The sequence below is a fragment of the Prinia subflava genome, chromosome 1, assembly GCF_021018805.1.
Source record: "Prinia subflava isolate CZ2003 ecotype Zambia chromosome 1, Cam_Psub_1.2, whole genome shotgun sequence".
Classification (NCBI taxonomy): Eukaryota; Metazoa; Chordata; class Aves; order Passeriformes; family Cisticolidae; genus Prinia; species Prinia subflava.
The window spans coordinates 42,601,188-42,613,654 of record NC_086247.1 but is presented as its reverse complement, the minus strand read 5'-3'; the positions used below and the strand labels follow the sequence as shown (position 1 = coordinate 42,613,654).

Sequence of the window (12,467 nt, the reverse complement as noted above, 5' to 3'; positions counted from 1 at the left end):
GCTCTAAATTAAAACGACAGTGTTAATTACAATGCCATTTAGAAAACTGCATATTCATCTATTTATTCCAAGGTAACATTCAATTTGCAGCTTTTTACTCTGGGATGAAAAACTGTTTCCAGCTTTTCTTGTGTTACAGATTCTACTATTTCTTATTTAGGTTTTTAATACTCATTTATGATATGTTATGTGTTTTCTCCATTTGAACTTCAACAAGCTCATTTCTAGTCTTCTATTCAATTTTAACTCAAAGATACACTGAAAATCTCTTTATTAATTAACAGACTTTTTAAGATCACAGATTAAGAGCAGAATGCTGATGTCACTTAAACTCCTATTACACATAGAAAATACTACATTTGGTTTAGCTTACTTCTGTGTATCTGAAATCAAGATTCTTGCCCTGTCAGCATGTAGATCTTTAAGAGGTTTTGCTTGGATTTTGCATTGTGGAACTGGATGTTCAAATTGCCTCTGTAAGAACAAGCAGCACAACAGATCTGCAGCAAGGAAGAGCAGGCACTAGTGGGTGCCATTATGTCTTGGGCCACTGAAGACAGTGAGTCAAATTTTGGTCTGAGTGAAGGACATGTATAATGGGTTTGGCAATCCTCTGCATCAGAGCTAACATTTGGCTTCCTGAAGAAATTGTATTATATTACCCATAAGACATGACGGATGGAATCCTGACCCCAACAAAGCTGATGGCAAAACTCCAACTGGCTTTGATGGAGCCTGAATTTACCCTCACATGTTGGATCCTGAACAGAATTTTTTGGCAAGTGATAAAAGAGGAACTTCAGTATTACCATTATTACAGTCAGTACTTTTGGCAGGACAGTCATGAGCATCCCTGTCAGATGTCAGTGCATGTCCAGGAACTGGAGTGTAGGTGCAATGGGCTCTCACAGGGAATGCCCTGCCCTGGGTGATGCAAGACTCTCAAATTCAGATTGCCTCTTAACAGATGCAGCATATGGAAAAAAAACCACTCCTTGGCTTCAAAATTTCGGTCTATTGTTTTTTAAGGACTCATCACTGTGACTACACTGAAGCAGTCTCCTGCTTTAGAAAGCAGATCTCCTTTAGAAAGCTGCAAGGATGAGAAAATGGCTGTGTCCCTTAATCTGAGCTATACTAGCAAAAGGCTGAAGATTATCAAAATTATTAGCAAAGCCTGGGTCTTTTAATCAGCTATATAAACTGTTTTAAAGGCACTGCTGGTGAAAACGAAAGCAGTGTTCCTAAGTACAACTGAATAATTCTACTTAAGTAAAGACGGCCAAGTTTTTTACTTATCTCTCTACCATCAACCAGCTTTAGTACTTTTCAGGTATAAATGTAGTCCTTAGCAAGCGAAAATAATTGCAGCCTCTTGTAAAATGAGAAGTCCAAATTAAATAACTGTATTTGGTTTGTGTGGCCAGTTTTTGGTAGCGGAGGGGCTACAAGGGTGGCTTCTGTGAGAAGCTGCTAGAAGCTTTTCCCATGTCCAGCAGAGCCAATACCAGATAGCTCCAGGATGGACCACCCCCCATTCCCTGTCTTCCTGTGCCAGTGGGGGAGTGGAGGTAGAACTCAGGAAGAAGGAAGAGGTGGGGGAAAGGTGTTTTAAAGGTTTGTCTTACTTCTCACTATCCTGCTTTGATTTTGATTCATAAAAAGTTCAATTAATATCCCTGAGCTGAGTCTGTTTTGCCCACGGTAGTAATTTGTGAGTCATCTCCTGTCCTTCAATCAACTCATGAGCCTTTCATTATATTTTCTCTCCTCTGTTCAGTTGCAGAGGGGAGTGATAGAGCAGCTTTGATGGGTGCCTGGCATCCACCCACCACAATTACACAAGTGAGAACTCTATAGCAAGGTGATATAAATGTGTACAATCTTGGATTTCAACTCTCAGCAGCATCTGACCATGAATATTTTTAGCTTTCCAAGACCTTTTCTATGAGGATGAGGAATACTTATGCTGAGAAAAATGTGGAAATACAAGGTGTTAATCTGTAGGCTCTTTGCTATATCTGACAGCAGGGCAGCTGGATTCTAAGCAGAGGCTCCCTATCTTGCCATAGTCACATTTGTGCCTGTGTAAAATCAGAATAATTCTTTGATGTGACATTGGAAAAATTCTATATAAACATAAAGCAGTATAACCCCTCAAAGTCTTCTGCTTTCTAGCCTCTTACCTGTTCTCTAAAATACTTGGGTTTTTTCAATCACCATGTGTTTAATATCTTTTCACTATTTCAGGTATAAGTTTTGTGACCAAAAAATGTTAGATTGTGTGTGTACATACATTTTTCTTCTTGCCATTGATTTACCATTTCTGTTTTACACACAGGCACATTTAGTATGCTGTGTGATATTCCACATGATGAAAAGAAGTCAAATATTTTGTCATCTTTTAAAAAAAGTGAATATGACTTAAATTCTTTATGATTCCCCAAAAACCTGACAATAATTTTACTGTAATATTCAATTTCACTAGCATATTGCTATAGTATTAATTGCTCATGTATTGAAATACTTACCATTAACACAAAGCTCAAAACAAATATTTAGAAAGCAGTTATTTAAAATACAAGGCTACTTCATTCTTCTGATAACAAATGTGACACTTGCCTAAAAGAGTAAGAATTACTTCCTACAAGCTATTTCAATAGGAGTTAGCTTTAATGTGATGTGCAATTTTCCCACTTTGTTTTTTCTCAGTTTTTTTTCTTTCAATAAATAGTTGAAGGTTGCAAATCTTAGACTTCAAAAAATTTTACCTAAGAAGATCACTTTGCATTTAGACACAATAGACAAATAGTTAAAGGCACATGGTAGATTAATTAATCAAGAAAGTTTTGTAATCATAATCAAGTGGTTAAGACTGAAGCAGACTGAAACAGAAAACAAAACAAACAAGCAAAACCAAAAACAAACAAACAAACAAAAAACCAACCAAAAGCCAGTGCAGAGCAGGTTCTTCTGTTGAGATTTCGCATGGATACACCACGGGGCTTCCCTCAGATAACTGAGTACTGAGATCAGTTTCCAGGCATGGCCAGAGGCAGCCTGGAGCAGACACCACGGTCTGGCCAGCACTGCTTCCTCTCTGCTGTCACTTCTCTTACTTCAACAATTCCATTGTGCTCCAACTTTGAAACAATGTAATCATATTTTTTCTTCACAAGAAAAACTATGCTTTCCACAGACACTTTAAATTAGAAAAGCTCTGAAAGTGAATATCCTTTCAATTGAAATTAAATCATGAATCGTGATAATGTGACCAAAGAACAACATATTTGCATCTTTATTTTGCTTTTTAATAAAAAAAGGGGTTTTGCCCCTCAGAGGAGGTAGAAATTCTTTCAAGATGTGATGTGCACATGCATTGTTTGGGATTTCTCTGCCAGCTCCTGAAACACTGGCTGCCACAGTACATCCCTGGAAAAGGTCATATGGAGCATATTTCAGCATGGGTTTTGTAAAAAAGCTTGTCAAAAGAAAACCTGGTATATGGCACTCATGAAAGAAACCTTCCCCAGCTTTGAGTGAAAGGAAGGAGACAAGGAAGTTGTACAACGTTTCAGTTGCTAGGGTGCATCGTGTACTTATTCAGAGTTGCAAGGCAGGCAGAGGGTTCTCCCAGAGGCTCTGGATGCTACTGTCCAAAGCCATCAGGCAGAAGAGCTGGGAAAGCATCTCAGGCTGAAACCCTGGGGCTCACGGTCCAGGCACCCAGCCCTTCTCTACATGTGGGATTTCTGGTCATCCTCTCCTTGCGGGGCAAGGGCTGGGCCAGAGAGAGCTGCCTGTTGCCTTTGGGGTTTTGCTGCTTGTGCTTCTTCTGAGCTTGCCCTTCTCGGCTAGGGAGAGAGAGGGAAAGGAGGGCGGAATTGTCTGGGTCACTGCAGCTCTCACACAGCTCTTCACTTTTAAAGTTTTAATTAAGACTATAAAGGGTATCTCCTGTTACACTAAAGGCAGTACCAATGGAGCAGAGGTATCATTACATCATATTAAGGAAAAATTAGTACTTTGTTCCCCTGCTATGAAGCCAACTACAGTGGCTTATGAAAAGCAACAGCAGGATTAGGCGAGTATTTCATTAGGGTAATATTAAATTCTTCAGAAAGAAAGGAGGGGGGTTTTTTTAAACAAAACAAGACGATGTCTGTGAAAATTAACATATGGCAAGAAGCCAGAAATTGTAATTTCTCAGGAAAGCTTTGTCTGTCTTTTTTTTTTTTTTTTCTCCAAGAAATGTAATTTGCAGATATTAACTTTTTTTGGTTGGTCTTGTGACAAAAATAAAAGTCTCCCTTTTCATAACATGTACCCATGGGAATTTCTCACACATCATAGCAGAGGTGTGTTTTTTTAGCATTTCTTCAGACTTTTGGGTTTCCAAAAGGTGTGCTTACTCAAAAGTGTATGAAAATTGCAGAGATGCTATGGTACAGAGGCTCCTCTCCCTGCACTTTTTCCTGCTGCTCAGGAATCAGCACAGGATAGGTCCTTGTGCAGGAGGAGGAGAGACAGGAATAGTTTTCCCTGCTGCATTTGCTGCCACCTTGATTCTGGATCCACAAACATAAGAGTCCTCTGACCAAGCATCTCTCAGACACATTACAGCCATTTTTCAAGTTTACAAACCACAGCTTCCTGCAAATGACTGTCTGCTGTAATCAAAGCTAATTGGAGTGCCAATTACAGCCCAGCTAGCGTAATTGGGGGGTTACCAGTTCTGATGAGTCATCAAGTCACAGAAAAACGTGATGTGCATAAGTCCCACAGATTTCTCTGTCTATAACAAGGTATTTTTCATGAGGAACAGCAGCTCTGTCTCTGCCACAGCTAAGGCAGAGCCCGTGAGCCTGCTGTGTTTGTGTACAGCAGAGCTGACTCAGCAGCAGTGTCCGGGGAGCCACATGCCAGTTAAGTGCTCATTAAGGTCATCAGTCCTCTATTTGCACGCTGACAGTAACTACTGTTTTCTTTGAGTTCTATGCTGATAACAAAGCCCAAAGTTCCTGGCTACCAACAAGCTTAAAAGCAGAAGCTGGGGACTAGACCAGCTGAGTATCTGACATGCCAATGCATCAGCATCCAGTTGTAGGTGAAATTACTGAAGACAGGACAGAGAGGCACATTCCTGCAGCAATCCTGTTAGGAATGCCATGGAGAAAATACTGAACTAAACACTGTGAATCAGTCTGGAAGCAGCTAGTGAGTGCTTTCACACTCTGTGCCTCTAAATGTGACTCTGGGAATACCTAGCAGAGAAGCAATGGGGAAAAAATCCAGTAAGGGGAACATTACCTTTCTCACTCATCATCAGCCATTTGCTATTGTCCCTGCTATCCTCTAAGTTACTGGAGATGAAGAGCTATCTTTAATACTGCATATATTATATAAATTTGCTGAATGGGTTTACAGAACAAGAATAAAATTTTCAGGGAATTAAGATGTTTTACTAGACTAGTCAGTAGAGCTGGAAAAATATATTATGTACTTTCTGGTGTACATGAAATATATTTAGGACTAATGGAAAAATACCACCTTGAGCTACAAATCCTGCCTTCTCTTTGTTCATCACAAAGGCAATCACAACTACAACAGCTTTTTTTTACAGATGGGAAAACTGACATACAGAGATTTCAATAGTACAGTCTTCCCCCACTGCTGATGACTGTGCTAAACAGCATCAAAAATTCCTCACATTTACAAGCTTATCACTTTGACTGTAACCAAGTCATCACAGGAGGTACTAAAAAGCAAGTGAGCAAGACAGCAGTTCAGCATCAGAGGGGAGCAGGAAGTAGCACTTGTTAGCACCTTGCATGCCAGTTAATCAAAGCAGTTTACAAACTTTACTGATATTCAGCCTTGCCATAAATCTGTCAGGCAGATATTACTACTACAATATTACTACCATTGTTTCCCAGATGAGAAAACAGGGCCACAGGCACAGGTCACTAACAGGCACTGGCAGAGTTAACAGTATTGCTCTGCTAGTTGGTACCCATTCCCAGATTTAACCACTAATACAGTCTGGATGCTGTAGCAATTCAGCAGAGCTTTCTAAACATTCACACGTACAGTGATCATCTGAGCAACAAGTGAAATAGGCTTGAACATAGCTGTTCCTCTCCTGCTGGAAGAACTTCACGCAGAAGCCTCACACAGACATGGCTGAAACTTGCAGACCAGCTGGCTGCCTAATGTCTTAGTCCTGAGCCAACTTCTTCTCCCAAAACCTATTTTCTAGGGGACAACACAGATGCACCACAGCTGGACCACCATCTCTGAGTTGTTCTCAAACCACTGGATTCTGATTATGTTTACAGCACTACATCTGCAGCCATTAATTTGAATACTGTATTTCCATTAAAACACATATTTGAGTATTTATCAAACTTCTTTTCAATGATTTGGCTGTACCTTTCATCTCGTGCCTGCAACAGGAAGCTCAGAAGACTGACTGTGCTCTTCAGGCTGCAAGACCTTGGCTATCTGAGACACAGATAGGCCAGCCCACAGAAATCCCAGTGCTGGACTCTTGGAAGTGCACTGAGCTTGTTAATACTGCTGCTCATCTGTGCACTGAGGACACCGCCCACTGTGGTGCCCTGGGCATGTTTCCTGAAGGGGTCCACCTCAAGACACGGCTGTAAACCAGACAGGAACTCAGCTGGTGCTGACTGTGGTAGGATAAGTAATTCATGTTACTGAATGTCTATGACTTTTTGACATCCATGATGACTGACTTTTTTTTCAAATGTAGAACTCACTTGACAACAATTACTGCGCTCTGCATAGGCACAGTTCTATTTCCATTACCACATCTGTTGTAAAACAGAGTAGAATTGAGAAGGTCTGGTAGTGTATAACTCTGTAATTACTGTTAATAGTTACTATTTGGACTAATTCACATCGTGCCTCACAACCTGATATTGGGGAAAACATTGCTTGTGGCTGCAGATAATATAGTAATTTTTGTTAATACCACAAATCACAAGTAGTTAAATGACATTCTCATGGGCAATGTCTGGCTGCTAGGCTTGCTGCAAGCCTTTTTTCTCCTGCACAGCAATGAATCTCCGATGCTGACAATTTGCTCAAGAGCAGCCCTTTATTGCAAATGCAGAAAATATTTCTGAATTACTTCTAGGGTTTTGCAATTTCACATATTTCAATATCTCAGCCAAATATATTTGCCTTGAACTCTATTTTTCTATTGCTTTAATATTATGAAAACAATTACACAGTTAAAAAACCAAAACCAAAACAGTGATGATAAATACTCACCACTTGGCTTATATCATATCCCCACGGAAGAAAAAGAACTCCTGTGTTATATTTCTCCCAGTGTGAACACATGAAGTTAAACAAGACAATGCTTAAATATATATACATTGTATATACAGAAACTCCAGTCTTCCCATTGTCACGGGAACACACAGAAAAAAAAGAAAGCACAAAAATGGAGGTAGCCCAGCTATCCAGCCCATGGTCAAATAGTTCTCCCAGAGGAGTACTGGACTGAGTCCTTCGAGCATGTTTCCCATCTATGGAGTCTAGAAGGATTGAGAAAGGAAAAGAAACAAAGAATTAGAGCACAACAAAAGGAGTGGCTTTCTTCACATACTATTCACTACTGCCATATATAACATACAGGAAAATTTCCCTGATGACAGCAAACTGAAGCAAAACAGCCCCCAAAAGGTTAGAACTAGTCATAAAATAATTGCTCCAGTAACTGAGCAACTTTTCTGTCCTCACCTCAGCTCTGAAACTAAATGCCACCTTCCTCCCGAGTTTTAGAAAGACACTCATAATTACTTACCCCCAGTGGTCTTGAAACATTTTTACATCAGTCCCTGCAATTAGTTTCAAGTGCTGAAAAATGTCCATAGGGCTTCTTGCCCACCCACTGGTGTTCTGGACCCTCTGAGCCTTCAGACCTCTTGTGGGGTAGATTCACAAAGGCAGTGAAGTTGCTTGATGCTCAGTACCTCAATGACTAACAGTTATGTGGCAGCTTCAAGGAGCAAATTTCACAACATTTATTTGTATTTGTGCCATATGTATTTTGAAGTGTTTTCCAGTTTTCATACAAGAGTGTGTTCAGTTGGCCAGAAAGGCCAATGGCATCCTGGCCTGTATCAGCAATGGTGTGGCCAGCAGGACCAGGGCAGTGATTGTCCCCATGTACCGGGCACTGGTGAGGTCACACCTTTAATCCTGTGTTCAGTTCTGGGTCCCTCACTACCAGAAGGACATTGAGGGCCTGAAGCAAGTCCAGGGAAGGGCTACAGAGCTGGGGAAGGGTCTGGAGCACAAGTGTGATGAGGAGTGTCTGAGCGAGCAGGGGGTGTTTATCCTGGAGAAAAGGAGGCTCAGGAATGACCTTATCACTCTCTACAACCACCTGAAAGGAGGTTTTAGTGAAATGGGGGTCAGTCTCTCCTCCCAGGTACAAGAAGAAGTGGTCCCAGGTCACACCAGGGGAGGTTACATTGGACATTAGGAAAAATTTCTACACCAAGACAGCTGTCAAGTGTTGGAACAGGCTGCTCAGCAAAATGGTGGAGTCACCATCCCCAGAGGTGTTTAAAAGACGAACAGATGTGGCACATGGTTTAATGGTGGACTTGGCATTGCTGGGTTAATGGTTGGACTTGATGACCTTAAAGGTCTTTTCCAACATGTACGATTATATGATTCTAAGAGTGCATTATAGTTATGGTGCATTATGTATTCATCACTTTGGGTACTTGACTGCTTAAAAATGATCCAGCACTGCACAGAACCTTACTCTGAGTATGTGGTTGGACAATATGGTTTGAGTTGACCTGATAGTTCACTGGTGTTGAACAGAGTGACCTGCAGCCTGTTCAGCTGGTGGAAAGACAGCAAACATTACATTTTCTTCAGGGTCACTGAACTGGTACCATGAATGGCACAAAAAGGGAGATGGCACAAGGGAGGGATGGTGAATGCAGGGAGGAGAAAGGTGGCCTAGCAGCTGTAACATTTCTCAGTTGTAATGTCAAACCATACCCTTAGTCTCTTTTCTGAGACTGTGCAGGTGAAAAATAGAACTACTTTCCTCTTAAAGTTAAATGTCAACATGCAGGATGAACCTCTTAGGAAAAAGTACACAGAACAAACCCAACAGAATTGTTGTTTTTGTCTTGAATCTCAAAGTAAAATGGAGATGCTTTTCTCTTTTATATTACCTGGAAGATGCTATAGCTAACAATTTTTAGCAATTGATAGCATTAATAACCCAAAACTGACTAGGAACACAACTCAGCAGAGTGAGACCAAAGACACCACAGCTGCTGTAGATCATATGCTACTTACTTCTCTGAATTATTTGGCAGTACTATGAGTTTTGTTTAATGTAAATATACTTCAGGGACCTAAACCAGGAAAACATGGGATTTTGTACAGATTTTAGACTATATCTCTATTATAATACCTAAACAGCTGTGATATATCCTCTGCTCAAACACAAATCTCTTGAGACAGTTCTCAGAACTCTAAAACTTAAAAATCTCATAGAGGATTTCAAATATAGCTTGCCTCCTTCTAGAGACTCATTCTCTCTCTATTAACATTTCCACTGAATTTTCAGCATCTTACTGAAATGTGCAGAAAGAAAACTGTATAAGCTTGAGGTTACCTGAAAGGTGTTGCAATAAAATTAGAAATTCTTCCATCCATTAAAAATATCTCTAAAACCTAACAAGCAAATAAAGATATAAGCAATCCTAAAGCGTTTATTGTGTTTTATATTCCAAGAACACATATCTCAAATCAGACAGGATTCAGTTACACAGGTGTTACTATTTAAAAATAAGAATGTTAGAAGATTTGTCTGTTTATAAATTTTAGATTGCCACACAAGTATATAGACACTAAAATATGTACCTCACAGTGAAACAGTGGTTTTCATTTTGTAAGAACTTTGGTTTTTCTAAAAAGAAGCTTATAATGTTGTCCTAAAAAACAGTACTTGTAATTATAATAGTCATGGAGAAAAACACAGGAACTAATGTGTCATATATCAAACCGGATCTTCAGAAATCCTTAACCACATTTTCCATGTAGTTTCATTAGCTTTTTAAAAGACTGAAAACATTTTCCAGTTTAGGTTGCAGTTTGAAATAATTCATGCCAACAATGGTGTGTGTTCAATAGTTAAAATACACTGTCCAACACTTTCACTGCTTTAGAATTCTTACATTATGATTTTGTCTCAAAAAGATTCATAAATACTCAATTTTATAAAGTTTATATAACTTTTAAAGAATGGAATTCAAAGTAAAAGGAAAAAAGCACTCCATTTCATGGAAAGGAAATGATAGCAAACCACCTTAAAAAAGCAGAGGGGGTGGCGAGCAGCGTGTTAGAGAATTTGGAGAGAGTAACTATGTCATTAAAATAAGCTGAGAACGATTACAGTTGCATATTTAGTTAGTTATTATGGTTCTTTGCAGTCTTCCAGAGGGAAAACCCTGGCCATGCAAAATTAAATCTGTGACTAAATATTTCATAAAGTGGCTTGGACAGCAGACATAAAAATCTCCATATATATTAGTTCATTATAGCTTTGACTGTCAGCATCGTATTCCTTGTCTTCCAAGTATTAGGAGCTACAGGCTTCACTGGCAAATACCATACACATTAAAAATCTCAGAATCTGAACTTCCCATGAGCCTTCTGGAGTGCCATAAAGTAACAATTTCAATATGTAATTCATTTCATTAAATTCCATACAATGACATAAAAAATGGTTTTCATGAAAGAAGCCACTGCTTCTGAGTACAGAGAACTACCAGAGAAATCTGACTAGTAGTCAGCTTCAAGGGATGGTTGTCCCATTGCTTTTTATGGTACAAATACAAAGAAATTCTGGACAAAAAGACTTTGGCACAATCTCACCAACTGAATAGAAATGCCAAGGCATGCACGATGCAGAGGGAGATGTCTGATCAAGGGGGTACCCCAGGTCAATCAAAGTGGCTCTACATGCAGGAGTCTGATTCCAAAAGTGGTCAGCCCCTCTGCACAGCATTGCAACCTACATGTATAACCCATCTGTATATAGCCTGAGGATCTCAAATATGGCACACAAATCTATGGCTACACTGCAGTGGCCTTACCAGAAACCGCTCCAAGGAGAAGGTACATTTAGAATCAAAGAATAGACTCATTAAGGTTGGAAAAGACCTCCAAGATCATTGAGTTCAATCTCTGAACGCCACCATGTCAATTAATCATAATGCTAAATGTCATGTCCGGTAGTTTCTTGAACACTTTCCAGGAATGGTTATTCCACCACCTTCCTGAGCAGCCCATTCAAAGGCTTAACCACTTCCAGAGAAAAAATTCTTCCTGATGTCACACAGGAACATCTGCTGGCACAGCTTGAGGTTATTTCCTCCTGTCCTGTTGATTGTTGCCTGAGAGAAGAGACCAACCCCCACCTTGCTACACACTCCTGTCAGGTGGTTGTAGAGAGCAATAAGGTCATCCCTGAGCCTCCTTTTCTCCAAACTTAACATCCCCAGCTCTTTCAGCTGCTCCTTGTAAGATCTGTCCTCGAGACCCTTCCCCAGCTTCATTGTCTTTCTCTGGACTCACTCCAGCACCTCAATGACTTTCTTGTAGTGAGGGGCCCAGAACTGAACACAGGATTTGAAGCGAGGCCTCACTGATGCTGAGTAGAGGGGGACAATCACTGCTGGCCACACCATTGCTGACAGAGGCCAGGATGCCACTGGCCTTTCTGGCCACCTGGGCACAGCTGGCCCATGTTCAGTCACTGTCAACCAGCACCCCCAGCTCCTTCTCCACTGGGTCGCTTTCCAGTCACTCTTCCCCCAGCCTGTGGCGCTGCCTGGGATTGTTGAGACCGAAGTGCAGGACCCGGCCCCTGGCCTTGTGGAACCTCACACCACTGGCCTCAGCCCATTGATCCAGCCTGTCCAGATCCCTCTGCAGAGCCTTCCTGCCCTCCAGCACATCAGCACTCCCACCCAAATTGGTGTCATCTGCCAACTCACTAAGGGTGGATTCAATCCCCTCATCCAAATTACTGATAAAGATTTAAAGAGGTCTGATCCCCTGACTGTCCTACATGTGCTGCATTACGACACTAAAGATGATCTGTTCCATAACCTTCCCAGCCTACAGGCTGACAAGCCTGTAGTTCCCCAGATCCTCCTTCCAACCTTTCCTGCATGTGGGCACCCCACTGGCCAGTCTCCAGTTCTCTGGGTCCCCCTGGTTAACCAGGACTGGTGATAAATGCTGGAGCAGTATCCTGGTGTGGATCCCATCTGGCCCCACAGACTGTGGGTGACAAGTGGCACAGCAGGGCACTGACTGCTCCCTCCTGGATTACAGGGGGTCTGTCCTGCTCCCTCGCCCGGCTACCAACTCAGCAGGCTGGCTGCCTTGAG

The 12,467-nt window shown here is 41.1% G+C and overlaps 1 protein-coding gene across 1 annotated transcript in view; it reads right to left on the bottom strand.

Moving 5' to 3' along the window:
• LOC134549129 (ethanolaminephosphotransferase 1-like) overlaps positions 1-12,467 on the bottom strand; it is a 58,196-nt gene that overhangs the window by 21,340 nt on the left and 24,389 nt on the right. Inside the window, exon 5 of the mRNA XM_063394593.1 lies at positions 7,300-7,568. Within this exon, the coding sequence (XP_063250663.1) occupies positions 7,300-7,568 (269 nt within the window). The remainder of the gene's footprint in view (positions 1-7,299; positions 7,569-12,467) is intronic.